At 48.8% G+C, this 17,336-nt stretch overlaps 1 protein-coding gene across 1 annotated transcript in view; it reads left to right on the top strand.

Moving 5' to 3' along the window:
* The window catches only part of SLC7A5 (solute carrier family 7 member 5), a 52,881-nt gene that overhangs the window by 24,534 nt on the left and 11,011 nt on the right, over positions 1 to 17,336 (top strand). The window contains exons 3-7 of the mRNA XM_083453221.1: positions 7,931 to 8,036; positions 8,945 to 8,989; positions 12,019 to 12,142; positions 13,085 to 13,188; positions 13,813 to 13,909. Coding sequence (XP_083309347.1) covers positions 7,931 to 8,036; positions 8,945 to 8,989; positions 12,019 to 12,142; positions 13,085 to 13,188; positions 13,813 to 13,909 — 476 coding nt within the window. The remainder of the gene's footprint in view (positions 1 to 7,930; positions 8,037 to 8,944; positions 8,990 to 12,018; positions 12,143 to 13,084; positions 13,189 to 13,812; positions 13,910 to 17,336) is intronic.

Here is a 17,336-nt window from a genome sequence, read left to right on the forward strand (position 1 = left end):
GTATTATCAGGTGATCAGTCAGGAACCTTACAGTGCACTTCTGTGTGTTCCTTTGCAAGTGGGCTTGTAGTCAGTGCTGTTTAAATCCAGCACCAGATGCAAGCTGCACTGGGTTCTGTTCCACTTGGGATATCCCAGTTAATTAAAGTTCTAGCACAAGTCTTTAGGGAGGAGCCCGGAACATAGGAAGCTGCCATATACAGAGTCGGACCATTGGTCCATCTAGACCAGCATTGTCTACAATGACAGGCAGCAGCTCCCCAGATTTCGGACAGGGAACAATCACAGTCTTATCTGGAGATGCCGAGGATTAAACCTGGGAGGGTAGATTCTCTAGCACTGAGCTGCAGCCCTTCCCATAGAATGGAGGGACTTCTTTACATCCCTCCATATTGTGGGGACTGTCCCATTTGTTCCTACTCTCTGCTTCCAGTTTCTGATCCAGAAGAGGTCCTTTCCTCTTATTCCATGACTGCTAAGCAAACTCGGGAGGCTTTGGGGAGGAACTTCCATTGAAAGCCTTTTGGAAGCTCAAGCTCACCTCTTTAGGTGATGCTAAAATCCCAGATTCAGCTTGTGATGAAAAGCCCCAGAGCAAAAGGCAAAGTGGAGTTGGCAATGCCCAAACCCTAAATCACTCCTGATTTGCAAAGTTGAGCTGGCAACATGTTGCATCGCGCTCTCTGCCGTGCCCGCCTGGCTTCAGGCACCGTGGGCACCTGCCTTTGCCAGCTGGGCACGCCTGGCCCCGCAGGGCCCTCTTTCACCTTGGATAGGATGCTTGAAACCTGTGATTAAAAAGTAGGCAGGCCATATGGCACATGCACACTTACCTGTGCAATTATGCTCCTCACCCTACAGTGCAAAACTTGGTTAAGTTTTACTGTTAAGCTTCTCTGGCAGTGTTGAGGGCTATGTAGGCAGCTTGTGGCCTTAGACCAGGGGTGAGGAACTGGGGGCCAAATGCAGTCCCTCCTGGCCTCTCTGCTTAACCCTTGGGGCACCCACCAGGACACCCTCTCCTCTAGTACTTTTGGCTTGCTGCCATGTAAAGTCTTTTGCAATGAAGACACACCTGTCTTAACGGAAGCACAAAGCCAGACTTGTAACTTTGGTGTTTCTTCCAGAAGCTCAGTGTGGCAGCTGAAATTATATTTGGGGGAGAATTAAGCAGAGTTTGCATCACATCACATCTAGCATGATTTCCTTTTCTACATAAATGTGTACATAATCGTCGTCGTCCCCCCCTTCAAACTGGCACTGCCCTGTGCTGGATTACTCAGTAGGCAGACTAGGAACAGCCTTAAGGCACCAGTAAAGCAGGAGCACAAAACAAAAATGAGAATTTTTGTTGGAAACAATTGGACATTTCAAAAAACAACATTGAGGTAGTCATCATGGGAAAAATAATAACTTTGTTAGACTTTCTTACTTCTTCTTCTTCTTCTTCTTCTTCTTCTTCTACTGCCCTTCATCTGAGGATCACAGGGCAGTTTACAGTTTTAAAACACAATAATTATAATTTAATAATAATTTATTATTTATACCCTGCCCATCTGGCTGGGCTTCCCCAGCCACTCTGGGTGGCTTCCAACAAAATATTAAAATACAATAATGCATCAGATATTAAAAGCTTCCCTAAACAGGGCTGCATAACATAAGAACAAACAAAGCAATACCCCCTCCCCTGTTTAAAAGGCGGTTGATTGTTTAACAGCCAAAGTCCTGAGTGAAGAGGAATATTTTCACTTGGCACCTAAAGATATGTAATGAAGGCACCAGGTGAGCCTCCTCAGGGAGAACATTCCACAAAGGGGGAGCCACCACAGAAAAGGTCCATTCTTGTGTTTCCACCCTCTGAATCTCTCTGTTCTCTTTTTATTATTTATCCCCACCTAAACCAAGGGGGCATCCTACGAGCATAGACTGAAATAATGCGAGGAAATCAGATCCGGCCATGAATTGCACCAGACATACATGCATGTAAACGTTTTAGCATGCATGTAAGTTTTGTGCCATTTCAGAAATAACACTTTGCGGTTCAGTATTGCTTTTATTTTAACTGTCTATGTGGCGGCAGCATAATCTTCTCAGTGCCTAGGACCTCTAAAGGTCTTAATCCCTCCCTGGCGCTGCCCCTCTCCATGTCTGCAGCAAAGTTGCTATTCTCTGCGCTCTGAGTTGCTCCATCTCTTGCAGCCTCTTGCTGAAACCAGCAAGCTTCCCTTGGGCAAATCTGTACTGTAGATGAAGGTGTTTTGTTCCTGGCTGTGTTGTGAGCCAAGCAAAGACCCTTAATTAGCTTGTGTTCCGTTGGCCTGGAAGCCCACTTGGCCGGCTTCTTACTTCTTCATCCTTTTGTGGCCTCTGATCCAAATCTTCTGAGCGGCTCAAAAGCCAGAGGAAATAGGCTTAGGGAGAAGCAAGTCAGACTACTGCAGGGCGTTCTGTCTTGAAAGCCAGGAAGAGGACGTGCCATGAGAAAAGCTGCAGCGTTTGGGACTTTTGGTTTAGAGAAAAGGCAAGAAAGAAGTGATACGATGGACGTTTATAAAATGATGCATGGCATGGAGACAATGGGTGGAGAACAGTTTTTTCTCCCTCCCACATAATACTAGAACTCGTAGACATGAATGTTGGAAGATTCAGGACAGATAGAAGAAAGTATTTCTTCATGCAGCACATAGTGAAACTATGGAACTTGCTGCTACAGAAGACAGCGATGGACAACTTTAAAAGAGGACAACTGCATGGAGGAGCTATCAATGGCAACTACCCTGGTGGCTATGCTCTGCCTCCAGAGGTTAAAGCAGTAATACTTCTGAAGACCAGTTGCTGGAAATCACAGCTGGGGAGAGTGCTGTTGTGAGTTTCCTGCAGGCATCTGGTTGGCCACTGTGAGGACAGGGTGCTGGACTCCACAGGCCATTGGCCTGATCCAGCAGGCTCTTCTTACTTTCCCAGGAGTTGCTTTCCACAGCATTGTCTATTGGCCTCAGCCAGCATGGCCAGGCTCCCATCAGCCCCTGCATTACACAGCCATGCCGGCTGGGGCATGTTGTGAAGTTGGCATCCCCAGAAACTGGAGGGCAGCAGACAGGCAAAGGCTGTTGTGTTTTGCAAGCAGGCGGAATGATGCAATGGGGTCTGGTCGAGATGGGAATGCCCTGATTTGGGCCTCCTGTTGGGGCAAAAGCTATCAGATGAGGAAGAATCTCGCTTTGGGGGTTTGATGTGGTGGCGGCTGATGAGGTTGGGCTCAGGCAGGATGAGCCCCACCTTGTTTGTGAGAAGCCTTCCAGACAAAGTGGGGAGCAGGATGGTACAGGATGCCTGGTGTTTGTTCCCAGGCGCTGGCCTTGTGCGAACACCAGGGGCTCTTCAACTTGAGTTAATAATGTGCTTTTAGCCCAGCAGGGGAGGAGGAAATCTGGCAGCCAAGGCCCCATTTGTGTGTGTGCTCGTCTCAGTACATTTTAATAATAGCACTTCATGAGTGTTTGCTAACAAACTTTGCACTCCTAAACTGCAGCGGAGAAGAATTAAGTCTTCCTTTTGTAACAAGGAGAGAGAAGGAAAGTTCATTTTTGTTTTGCCCTGAATTCACATTAGCGGTTTGGGCACTCTTGGATTGGGGTCCTGAATCTCCCCCTACTTTTTTAGGGCAAAGTAGATGTTGGGTACCTTCTTTGAAGCTCTGCAGCTCATAGCACATGCTTCACACTCAGAAGATCTTGGAATTCCAGCCCCCAGTCAGGATCTCAAAATCTGGGGAGCCGCTACCACTCCATGCAGAGCAGGGGCTGGGCGGAAAGTAGAGCTCAGTCTATCGGTAGACTTGAACTAGACGTGACTAAGAGTTTTTGACCAGTGCTAGAAACTCAGATATATAAGCTAGGTGCCTTAAACCAAGGTTACAGTCACCAAAACGGAATGTCTAGTTGCCATTTGGGGGGCAAGACAGCTCTAAAGTCTTATTTTTTAAATGATGGACTGACTGTGACATCTGGCTAGTTCAGATGACAACCTTGAGCTAGGTTAAGAGCTTAAAGAATAAAAGTCACTTGATCCAGGGATAGTCCACATATATCTTGGCCTATTCTGACCTCTTTTTCTTGATGGTGACTGCTCCTGCTCAGGCTGCACAGAAAAAGCATTTTGGTTCTGGAAATTCATTCTGATTGTGCAGATAAAATATAACTGATGGAATTCTACAAGATGTGGTGGTATTAGTGTGTGAAAACAGTCTAGATCCAATGATCCGAGGCACGCACCTCCAGATGGTGGAAATGTCAGGCACCATCCTGGCACCCAGGCATCTTCACTTGGTCACAAGTAGTTGATTCCTTGCTTTTGACTCCTTGTTTAACAAGAGCGGCAACCAAAGGATGCTTTTCATCCAAAGTGGGCTGCTGAAATTAAAACAAGGAGTGGGCTCTGGGACTGTGAGCTCATTTCAGTTCTCCAACTGGACATTTCACAAGTCGCAAGAGGAAGGGGTGTAGCTCAGTGACAGAACATGCAGAAGATCCCGGGTTCACTCACTGGCAGGATCACGACTGTCTCCTGTCAGAAACTTTGGAGAAGCCACTGCCAGTCAGTGTAGACAACACTAAGTTCTAAAGTTGGGGTAGCTTTGGGCATTTTGTCTACATATATAATTAGCATTCTGCCAGGACCCAAGACCAGCACCCCTGGGACTCTTGGCTCCATCTCAAACCCACTTAGTGTTGGAGATCAGAAGACTTAAGGTGCCTTCAGACCATTGTGGGGGCCTTTGAGGTATTGCCTTCATTGCCTTTTATCTTGCCAATTATATCAACTGTTCCTTCCCCCATTTTAGGCCTACCTATACTCATCTTAAATAATTGCAGTTAATAGCCCCTTTATGCCAGCTATCCAGCCCTGTTAGGACTATGCATCCATGGCATGAAAATTAGGCATTCCAGGCATGAAACAACTCAAATTTTCTTTCTTTCTCCCCTCATCCTCCCACAAAGGAGCCCTTGGGTGGTAATTAAAAAGGACAGGCCACCATTTCCAGCAGTTCTGCCCTCTTAAGAACTGCGGACGGAAGGCTGTTGTTGGAGCTCGTTAATTTTAATTTGGTTAATTTTAGAGCCGAGTGTGGTTGGAGAGGCATCTGAGCTTGGCGCCGTGGTGGGGGAACCTTGGCTTGTCCCAGCAGCTGTTGCTGTGTTGCGAGGGCATTTATGGTTAACCGGTTGAATTAAGAAGAGGGGGCTGGAGGGGGTGCTGGGGAAGAAGGGAAGACTAGCAAGGATGCCTGTAAATGGAGAAGGCCATTTTGAACTGCAGCAGGTGCTTAGGAGGGGGTGGCACCAACCTGGTGGCATCGTATTCTAAAGCAATGTAAGCACCACCTGTCTCTTGCCATCCTCCTCCAGTGATTTAATAGTTTGCCTGCAGTTAGAAGACCTGTGTCGTGCCCATGGGCCAAAACGGCTACATAGCTTATAACCTTGAGTGCATCAGGTTCTTCAGTAAGAAGCTTTTTTAACCTAGCCCTACTACTTGGGGAGATTGGAGGCTGGTCCTGGGATCTTTTCAGGACAGATAAAGAAAGTACTTATGCAAGCAGCTCATAGTCAACCTGTGGAACTCACTCCCACAAGAAGCAGTGCTGGGCACCAACTTGGATGGCTTTAAAAGAACATCAGACCTATTTGTGGAGGAGAGGACTATTGATGGCTACTTGCCGTGGTGGCTCTGCCCCGCCTCCACACCAGAGACAGCGATACTTCCGGATAACAGTTACTGGAAACTGCAGGAGGGGAGAGGGCTCTTGTGCTCAAATCCTGCTTGCTGGTTCCCCACAGTGGTTGGCCATTGTGAGAACAGGATGCAGGCCCTGGTCCAGCAGGCTCTTAGCTTCATCAAGCCGTATCCAGACTAAATGTAACAGGATTGAACTCACGGTGCATGGTTGAGTCATTGGTGGCATGTCTTTCTCCCGCACCTGTGAGTCATGTTGCCACGTGGGGATGAGCAAGCCTGAGAACTCTGCAGTTAGCAGGGCCGGTGGTGGAAAGCCTCCAGAGGGCAGGACCCAGAGACCTCCCTCAACAAAGCCTTCTTTGGAAACGCACTTGCCTTGCCCTTCCGTTGGGCTCTCGTGCCTCTTTCCTCCTCTCCTCTGCCGCCTTGTTCTAGCTAGTGATGCTGGCAGCAGGCCGCCCAGCAAGTAAAAAACCTAGTGAACTGTTCTGTGTAGTTCATGGAAGAAAGCTGCTTTTGTTGTCCCCTCCTTTCCCCCTCACCTCATTGTGAGTCGCTGGAATGTGGAGTTTGAGAAAGGGCGAAGAGTTAAACCCCAAATGCAACCGCAGCGCCCATGTGACTGGGCTCTCTGGGCTCTTAGCGCCCTAAGACAAATCACATGTGAGGCAGCAGGGAGGTCAGGTGGCCAACAGTGACCTTCCCAGATCCCTTTTCTACCCCTCCAGGCGCACCTGGGGGCTCCGTCTTCAGAAGGGAGCCAGGAAACGGGAACTCCTATGTTCTCAGCCTCCCTGTCCTGGAGGAGCCTGGATTTGGCCTCCAGATCAAAAGGCAGGAAATGAAACGTCCACCGAGACGTCTTCAGAACTAAAATAAACGCAGCAAATGTGCTGGAAGTGTCTTCAACAATTGAAGACCACCCCCTCCCCTCCTCTCCCCTTATATATATATTTTCCTGGGCTGTTTCCATTCAAGAACGGATGAATAACAGGAACTCCAAATATTTGGACCCTTCCCACAGTCGACAGGGACGTGAGCACTTGAGGGTTTTCTTGGGCGCCTCGGGAACCAGAGGAATCCTTTATGTCCTCACCAAGGTGGTGTGTGCATGTGTGTGACCGCAGCACTTCGGTTGAAACTTTGTGCTTCTCTTGCACTGAAAATCCTTGTGGGGCTGGTGTCTGGGGCTGGGTCCGTCACTCTGCCAGAAGCCGTCTTTGCAATTGCTTCCTAGGAGCTTAAGATGACAAGTGACAGAGTTGCCGCTTGGCTAAGATTCTAGCAGGCATTTGGGGTGGCCTGGGACGCTTGGGCGCTTGGGTTCAGTTGCTCGGGGTGCCTTGCGGACATGATCCAGTTTGCATGCCGAAGGCCTCGGGTTCCCTTTCCAGCAAATCCCAGCATTGAAGGGCAGAGCTCAGGGGCAGATCGTCTGCTCTGCATGCAGAATGTCCTTGGTTCAGTCATAGGCATCTCCAGGTAGGCCTGGGAATGTTGCCAGTCTGAAAATGCCAGAGAGCTGCTGCCAGTCAGTGTAGGCAGTGCTGTGCTGGATGAACCGGTGGCCTAACTTTGTTCCTTTTTGTATTGGGGAGAAAATGGTTTCCTTGGTATGGAACATAAGGAGGAAATGGAAGGGCTGCTTTAGGTCAAAACTGTCTTGCTAGCTTGTTGTTTGGACCCCCTTCTTCCTTGGATGTGGACCAGGGCTGGGGAATCATTTTTCAGCCTGAGGGCCACATTCCCTTCTTTGGCCAGCTTCTGAGGGCCACATGCCAATGGTGGGCAAAGCCAGGGATAAAGTGGGTGGGGCAACAATGGTGAACTTCACCTTTCTACAGTAGGCTGGTTTCCACACACAAGCATCCCCTCTGTCCAGGCAAACAAAAGCACTAAGGCAACAGTCAAGCAGAAGATCCTTGGTTCAGTCCCTGGTATCTGCAGGTAAGGCTAGGATAAACTCCTACCAGAATCCTCTGCCTGCAGCCAGTGTAGAGATAAAATTGAGCTAGGTGATTCTGTATAAGACCCTTTCCTTTTTTCTATAGTGTCCAGCATAAAGCTGCTCACCCATTCAGAAGAAATGTATTCTTACAGCTTCAGCCATGAAAAGGGCTCATTGAAATGGAGACACTGTATTTGAACACCTTGTGGTTTTTCTCTCCCCCCCCCCCCCCCCCCGGTGAAGATGGTCCTGGAATCCTGAGCCCTGAACACTCCTTTGATGGCACGAAATTGGAGGTTGGGAACATCGTCCTGGCCTTGTATAGCGGTCTCTTCGCATATGGAGGCTGGTGAGTTCTGTGTTCAAGCATCTTAGGCGCACATCCGCACTTGACATTTAAAGCACTCTTATACCACTTTAACAGCAGCAGCTTCCCCCTTCCCCAAAGGATCCTGGGAAGTGTAGTTTGCTATGGGTGCTGAGAGTTGCTAGGAGACCCCATTCCCCTTGCAGAGCTACAATTCCCAGAATTCCCTGGGAACACAGACTTACTGAAAAGGCCCTGCCTTCCGTTGCTCTCAGTATTCCTTCTGCAGGGGTTGGCACCCAGACCAGGGCCTTCCATACACATCTTAATGAATGCGGAGGTTTGTGGAATTTTGGCACACGCATGGCAGGCTTGCCTGACACGGTAAGTCACAGGTAATGAATTACTGCGGACAGCTCCCTCATAGCTCCTTCTAGCAGAAGCAGCAGATCACAGTCTGTGGCTCAGCCCCTCATCTGAAGAGGGGACTGCAGTTTTGCTCCAAACAAATCACAATCAGAAGGCTATGTTCTGTTCTTGGTTCCTCAGTTGTGGTTTATATAGAGAGTAATGCTCCAGGATTGCTAATTCAGGTGCCACTGTTAAGTCCATGGTTTGTTGTTCCTGTAAGGAGAGGAGCCATCTGTGGGTTTGTGATAAAACAATTACCTGTGGCTTCCTGTGCCACGCAAGTGAGACCAGTGTGTGTGTGTGAGAGACAGAGAGAGAGAAATATTTCCTAAGCTGCAACCTTGACACTTCTTATCAAATCTAGACTTACTCTCAGAGTAGACCCACTGAAGTCGGTGAACATGGCTAACTTGGGCTTATTCATTTCAGAGGGTCTACTCTAATTTGATTTAGTTGGATACAATCCTATAATCAAGGGCAGGATGCCTCTTATACCACTCAGCAAGCTGAATTACTTTTAAAATCTTTGTCCTTTGCAGGAATTACTTGAATTTTGTCACAGAAGAGATGATCAACCCTTACAGGTAAGGGGTTTCTTTTCATAGAATCATAGAGTTGGAAGGGACCGTGGGATCGGCTCCAACCCCCTCTAATGCAGGACTCTTCTGGCCCAACATGGGGCTCGAACCCACAACCCTGAGATGAAGAGTCTTATGCTCCACCAACTGAGCTATTAGTTCTGTTCTGTTTCTTTTGCTCTTCTTTTGCCTCTGGGCAACTCATTGATGAAGGAAGGAGCTGAGCGTTTGCCTCTCATCCTTGTTCACCGAAAGTCCCCTAACTCGCCTGCCACAAACTGCCCCACCAGGTGCCTTGCAAAGAGAACAACAAAATGGCTGCTGGGAGGGGGCGTTGGTATCGGGTTCAATATGGTGTTGGTGGATGGTAGTTGCAGCACAGCTTCCTCGCACTTTTGTGCACTGCGTTTGCCTGTGAAACAGCCTCCCTGGTGATCAGACATTGCTGTACAGATACTTGCCACCACTTCAACGCTTTTACTGCTGCCAGTTGGTTGGATTGCCTCTTGGTTTTCTAGGAAAGAGGCTTCCAACAGCTGAATGGCAGGTTGAAAACTCAACAGGTAAAGCTTCCTCCATCACTGTCTCTAGGCAAAGCTCCTCCTGTCAACAAATTCATATATTATTTAAAAATATTTATATACCCTTGTTCATTAAAAAAACAACACCAGAGCGGTTTACAGCAATTGTGCAAACCAACCCGTACTTACTATGGCTGTCCTAAGCCTTGGACACCCTGTGCTGGGTGTGTGTTTGTGTGCCTTTTACACAGATCCCCAAGTTCCAAGAAAAAGTGCAGCGCAAGACAATTAAAACTAATTCCTTAATTGGAAAGCCCATTAAAAATATGATTTAAACCTGGAAATGTTTTTTTAGTGTCCTCACCCAGCTCTCATAGATCAATATTTATTGATCTCTGTGCTCCAGATGCCCTTCCTTATGAAGCCAAAGCAGCCACACAAGCAATAGGAAGATCAGGCAGCTTGGGAGGGAGACCCCAAATTTGCAGAAGTTCAAAATAACTTAAAGCTAAGGGAGGATTTGTAGCAGACCCTGCTTTCAGAATCCTAAAATAAGGCTTCATCTGGGGCGGGAGGTGTGATGGACTTGTATTTATAGATTTCCAGCGTTTCCCCAGAACTTGTTTTTTGCATAATAAGAGTCACCAGCTTTCTTTTCGGGCAGTGCTCCTGTGCCTCTTGACAGCTTTGTGGCATGCAGAGAAGCCTGGCTGGCAAAGCTCTTCTGGGGTGGGAGCTGAATTTTGCTTCTCAGTCATGTAGCTGTTGAAGAGCGCTGTCGGTTGGCAATGCCGTTATGAACTCCCTTTTCCCCACAAGTCATTCCGTACCATGTTATATACCACGGGAGGAGTGGCCCTGTTTCACCAGACACCGAATATGGAAGCCTTATAATTCGGGCAGTTCAGGGAGAATTCAGATAGCAGGCTTCGTGTCTATTGTTTCAACCAGAAATCTGGTGGAGTGTTAAGAAAAGCTTTGCTGAACCTGGCTAAGCATCCTGTTGCCTGCAGCATTGAACCTGGTGCCCCAATAGGAAGCCCACAAGCAGGACCTGAGTGCAAGAGCAGCATCTCTCCCCACTCACACCCCCCAGTATTCATAGGCATGCAACCTCCAGCAGTGAGGGACAGCATTGCCATCCTGACTAGAAGCCACCAAGAGCCTTGTTTTCCACAAAACCTTCTAATTCACATGTGCAAAGCAGGATTTTGCAGCAAAGTGTGTTGGAATCGGATATGCCTGTTCTGATTCAGGCACAGCCCTAAGAAGGCAGAAACCGCCTGGAGCGGGTGGGGTGGGGTCTGTGCTATTGTTCTTTCCCAGAGGCTGAGCCCCCTCTCCCAACTCCCCGCGATGCTTGGCAAAACTACAAAGGTTCGTACAGACTCAGTTCATCTGACCTGGATGCTTTATAACTTCTAAAGTATGTTTGTTGTGGCTGCAATTAGATTGTCAAACACAGCATGTCCACTGGCCTTCTGGTCTGCTGGTTGGTTACATGCAGCATCGAGGAGGTCTTCATTTTTTAAAACTTTCTTGGTTCTTTTAATGATTGGACTAAGGCAGGTAGGGCAGCTCAGCCTAACCCAGCCTGGTGCTTTACAGATGTTTTGGACTACAACTCCCATCAGCTCTAGCCAGTGCAGCTGTGTGATGTCAGGGCTGACTGGGGCCAATGAGAGCTGAGGTCCAAAATATCTGGAGGCCACCAGATCTTAAGGGGATAGGCTGGTCTATCTCCTTTGATTTGTTTGCCTTATTTCCTCCCTTGCCTGCTATAGCCCAGCCTGGCCATGCACTTGGAGTTTAAAAAGTGTTTTCTACCCAAACTAGGACATGTTCCTAATCCACAGCCAGCTGGCTTTGTGGGGTATAATTCCACAAGATGGCACGGAGGCAACTGTGAATCTCTGCCCCAGTCAGCCGACCAACTAAGCCAGCAAGAAGGATGTGTGGACTGTTTGCCTCAAGGCCAGCATATGGCCTGACTTGCAGGCTCTTCAAAAGTAGCTGCCGTTTTGCGAGGAGCAACATAGGAAGCAATGGAATATTTTGAACTGGGCAGTTACTCTGGTGTGGCTGGGGGTGGGAGAGCAAGTGGGCTTCCCTCAGGCATCTGATTCACCGCTGTGGGAAACAGGATGTGGAGCTACATTGGCCTTTGGTTTGATCCAGCCGGGCTCTCCTAAGGGTCTTAAGATAAGCAGGAGGCTGTTTTCAATAGAAAATAGCTTTTTGTAGTGAGCTGCTCTGATCCCGGGGGAGAGGGGAGGCGATGGATTTTCTGCTGTCTTGTGTATGGCCTCTTAATCCTAAACGTGGTGGGGATCTGCTGCTATATTCAGTTTTTCCCCTCCTTTGTAACTTGGTGATCCAACGTGTGTGCATGACTAAAGAATAATGTCCCTTCTGCTAATGCTGCAGTTGTGACGTGCATCATTGGTGCCCTGGGCCATCCCCCAGAGGTGATCTTGCAAAACACTCTAACCCTCTCCCAACGTTTCCCCTCAGAAACCTGCCTCTGGCCATCATCATCTCCCTGCCCATCGTCACCTTGGTTTACGTCTTGACCAACCTGGCTTACTTCACAACGCTGTCTGTGGATCAGATGTTGGCGTCGGAAGCCGTTGCTGTGGTAAAATATGGAGTGACTCACCCGGGAATGGCTGCTCTTTTAGCTAGCTCGCTTCTCTGGCTTTTTGACATTTCCCTGTGTGCAATCTGGACCTCGTGCTATCTTGGAGTTCCATCTTTGCCATTCAGCCAGCGCTGATCTTTCCCCGTTGCCACCCCCTCTGCGTTGGAGGATGCCATCATGGCTCACATGGCGATGAGCAGGGATAAGTGGAACGGTAGCCGAGGATATGCATCTGTCTGAGAAACCACCACCACTGGCTATAAGAGCAAATCAGAGCCTGTGTGGTCTCGTGATCAGTTTCCAAAGTGACGCCTCACAGGGGGAAGTGCTGTGTCAGTATTGACGTGAAATGTCCTCTCCTCCCCCCCCTTTTTTCTTTTGAGGCCAGCTGTTGTTTTGTCGCTTGTAATTTTAAACACTTAGAGCATGCAGCTGCTACTGATTTATGCAGCCAGCGTGATGGTACCCTGGCTAGAGGGTTGGGGAGACCTTGGGTCAAATGGGAGCTGGCACATAAAGCCCCTGTAGGGGAAGCCTCTGTCTCTCAGCCTTGCCGATCTCACAGGCTGGTTGTTGGTGCTAAAACGGAAGGCAGTGTGGAAGAACCATGCCTGTTCTCCTGAGTCCCCTAGAAGGAAGGGGAAGGGGGGAAATGTGACAGGTAACTTGCTCCTTGTTCTTAATGATTGCCAGCGCAACGACCCAGTGAGAGAGATCAATTCTCAGTTGGCAGGAAGAGGAGAACCAACCCCCCTGTGTGCCTCACTGGGCTGAGGGTCTCCTGGGTTCAAGTTGGTCTGTGAATCACATGATCTTGCAAATCCAGTTTAGCCCACCTGGGCACTGTCACCTTCCCACTTCTTCACATGCTCAGCTGTTGGCATCTCCTGGGCAAACCTCTGACACTCCTCTTCTTTCCTCCTTCTTGTTTGCTCATAGGATTTTGGGAACTATCACCTGGGCGTCATGGCTTGGATTATCCCCGTCTTTGTTGGCCTGTCGTGCTTTGGCTCAGTCAATGGGTCACTCTTTACTTCGTCCAGGTATGTGTCTTGCTCTTCTGGTGGAGTGGGAGAATCTCCTGTGGTGACTGGAGAGTGGAATTGGAGCTTGGTGCAGGGACCGAATGAAAAGCAGGCAATTCCATAAATACTTCTCCAGGATCTTTCAGGAGAACAACTTGTATCATGTTTTCCATTTTTTGTTGTGGAATACCTTCCACACTTCTTCTGTATATATTGGCTGTTCCTTGTATCAGGTCAGACTTGTTTATCTAGCGTCCAGCACTCTCTGGATGACAGTGGCCTCCTGGGGTCTCAGGCAGAGCAGGGCCTTTCCCCATCACCTCATTAGTAGCTGGAGATGCCGGGGAGCCTTCTGCATGCCAGGCAAGTGTTCTGCCCCTGACCTACACCCCCTCAATCCCATTGGGGAATATCTCAGAGTGGCCCTTCCCTTTCACACTCTGCAGCGGACAGAGGCATGGAGGATTAGCTTCCTCCTTGTCTGTATGAAACTGGTGCAGCTCCAGACAGAATCCTCGTGAGGCACAGTAATTTGGCTCCCCAAATCTCACAAGGAGCTCCTTCTGGCTGCACAGCCCTCTTAAAGTAATTTCAGGCAGTGTGAATTAACCGCAGTGTTGTTCTTTCCTCTCTCTCTCTCAGGCTGTTCTTCGTTGGTGCTCGTGAGGGACACCTGCCTTCTGTTCTGTCTATGATCCATCCCAGGCTCCTCACGCCGGTGCCTTCACTCGTCTTCACAGTAAGGATGCCCACAGGAAAGCCTCGATCCTTTCCATTTGAGAGGCGGTATAGGCAGTGATGAGGACACGGGTGGCGCTGTGGGTTAAACCACAGAGCCTAGGACTTGCCGATCAGAAGGTCGGCGGTTCGAATCCCCACAACGGGGTGAGCTCCCGTTGCTCGGTCCCTGCTCCTGCCAACCTAGCAGTTCGAAAGCATGTCAAAGTGCAAGTAGATAAATAGGTACCGCTCCGGCGGGAAGGTAAACGGTGTTTCCGTGCGCTGCTCTGGTTGCCAGAAGCAGCTTAGTCATGCTGGCCACATGACCCGGAAGCTGTACGCCGGCTCCCTCGGCCAGTAAAGCGAGATGAGCGCCACAACCCCAGAGTCGTCTGTGACTGGACCTAATGGTCAGGGGTCCCTTTACCTTTATAGACAGTGATGACCCCCAACCTAGATGGCTTTACAAGACGATTACACAAATTCAGAGAGGAGAGGGATATCAATGGCTACATCTTACTTTCTTAAGTGGATTTTTTAGTTAAAAAAAAAGATAGTTCTGTTGGCACAACCATTACAACAAAATGGCCAGTGGTGCCAGGAGGTGGGGGGAGAGAATGCAGGTCCACCTTCAACAGTTCTGCTCATTCAAGTTTCAGTTTGGAGGGGGCGTGTATTATAATCAAAATATCTTCTACATTCATTAGGCAGAGAGTTAGCTGTTGGCTTTCCTTGCAGCTTGGTAAGCATCCAATTTCTGTTCCCAACGATACATCGCTATGTTTGGCGAGTGAGGACAGCTCTTCTGTCCGCTGCTGGATTGTTGTGATGGTGTTTACTCTTCCAGTGATGTAAAATGATAGGTTTGGCAACCTGCGGGCCGTGACTTACAAACCAGTTCCGCTGCCCTTGGAATAGAGTTCCCTAAACAGCAGCAATGCTGTTTTGTTGGATTTTCGATCTGTTCTCAGGACCAAGTTTATACAGGCAGTGACCTCCGTCCAGAATTGAGAAGCAACTATGTAATTCGAAGATGGTTTAGGAAGAGTTAGTCTTGCAGGCATCGCCTTTTGAACCCTGGGTCACAGCAGATGGCTGATGCCATTCACAAAAGACAGTCTGCGTTTTGCTTTTGAATTGGTGCGCCTTTCGTTTGCAGTGCCCAAGCAGCACCTGTTGAACATATCCAATTAGCCAAGGCTGCCTCTATCCTTGCTTACTTCCAGCCCACCTTCTCAGTCGGCTTATTACAGTTGCATCGCTTGGGTCCCTCAAAGCAGGGGAAGATCTGCCCTGATTTAAAGCTGTGGCACTTTGTACCACCTTTGGGCTAGTGGTCTATACTCACTCCTGCTTGCCCCATCTGGGGCTGGGGGCAGGACATTGTGAAGCTGGAGAAAGGTTCATCCAAAACGATCAGGAGGCTTAGAGCACCTTCCCAAAATGTTTGGGGCTTGTTCACTCCGGCAGGAATTTTGAGATAGCTTTTAAAAGTGGATTGAGCAAATTCATGAGCAGTGGCTAGCTGTCATTATGGCTCAATATGCTGCTTCTTTAGGAACATAGGAAGCTTCCTTATACCAACTGGTCCATCTTGCTCTGTTTGGTGGTGGGTTGTTGTTGTTATTGTTATTATTACCACTACTGCTACTATTATTTAAATATGTATACCACCCTATACCAGCAGATCTCAGAGGTTCACAGCATAAAATCACAATATAAAAACACAAAATATGTAATAAAAACAAAAACAAGAGCAACCCAACCATCCCTTCCCTCCCCAACACATTTTAAAAGGGCATCTGATATCAGTGTCTCTCCAGGATTTCAGGCAGGAGTCTCCCCCAACCCTACCTGAAGATGCCAGGGATTGAACCCGGAACCCTCTGGTTGCAAGACAGATGATCTGGCCCCACACTGCCTCTTTAGCAGAATACCAGCTGCTGGGGAGCAGTAGCAGCAGCAGCAGAAGTTTGTCAGAGAGGGGTGGCTTTGTCCCCCACTTGCCAGCTTCCACATAGAGAAGCCGGGTGCTAAGATAGATGAGCCTTTGGTCAGATGGAGCAGGGCTGCTCTTGCATTCTCGTTTCCTCATGGACTGTTCTTTATAGCTTTGGGGGACACAGCAGTGGAAGAGGCAGTGTTGGAGCCAGGGGAGGCAACGCGGACAGCTGCATCACTCTCTTTTCGAGAGAGAGAGGGGGGGGGAGAGAAAGCAGAAGAGAGGTCCCAGCTTTGGCGGCTGGGGGGCACTCTGCAGCATTCCTGGCTGCCTCTTGCTGCTCGAAGAACTCCCTGCGGCACAGGCTGAAAGTGTGCCAGGATCCTCATGCCAGAGCCTGTGGTGACAAGGACAGCAAAGCTGTTCTCACCCAGCTTAAGCCAGCTGCTTCTCTTGAGAACAGCAGTGCATTGTCATCAACACCAGTTGATTTGGCCTGGCAGTGGGGAGCGTGGTGTGGACAGCAGTCACGGACACTGGATTGGATCACCCTGCTGAATTGCACTCAGTTTTGACCAGGGCGGGGGGGGGGGGCATCTAGATAGAATTAACTTTCCCCTGCCAATGCAGAAGGCTGCGGCAATTTTCAGAGAGGGTGACACTGGTCCATCAGAGATGGCTTCCCACTGACCACTCAGGAAGGGTGTGCGTGGGATTAAGCCATGGATAGGAAACATCTGTAGCTCTGCGGATGTCACTGGGCTCATAACCTCCAACATTGCTCTGATGAAAATAGGGACGTCCCAAATAATAATAATAATAATAATAATAATAATAATAATACCCCACCCATCTGACTGGGTTGCCTCAACCACTCTGGGCAGCTTCCAACACATATAAAAACATAATAAAACATTAAATATTACCAAAAAAACCTTCGCAATACAGGGCTGTCTTCAGATGGGGGTTGGATAACTCCATACCCTCCAACATTTCTCCGATGAAAATCGGAACATCCTAAGGAAAAGCAGGACATTCTGGGATCAAATCAGAAGCTGGGATGGCTTTTGTAAATCTGGGACTGTCCCTGGGAAATAGGGACACTTGGAGGGTCTGTGAACTCCAAGCCCCATCCACCCTAGCAGCCAGCATGCCTCATGGATGCGGAGGTGTGTGTGTGATGGACCTACAATCTAGCAACATCTGGAGGGGGGCCAACTTGCCACTGCTGTGTTGAGCAAATCTTTTGCTTGAGAGATCAGAGTGCAGACCCCTGGCTGAGGTTTGGTAAGTTGTTCCAGAAAGCAGCTTCCATTTAATGGAGAGCTGAGAGGGGCGTCGTAGGTTTGTTTGTTTTTTAAAGTTTTTGGGGAAACTGAGAAGGCCTAGCCGCCTTGCTTGTTTGAGCTTGCGCTCTGAATTTCCTGCTTCTATCTGCTGGTTCTATGCCTACCTCCACCACACACGTTTCAAAGGTTTAAAACTCAAGTGCAAGAGCCACATT

The sequence above is a fragment of the Podarcis tiliguerta genome (genome assembly GCF_965153285.1).
Source record: "Podarcis tiliguerta genome assembly, chromosome: 8".
NCBI classification, from domain to species: domain Eukaryota; kingdom Metazoa; phylum Chordata; class Lepidosauria; order Squamata; family Lacertidae; genus Podarcis; species Podarcis tiliguerta.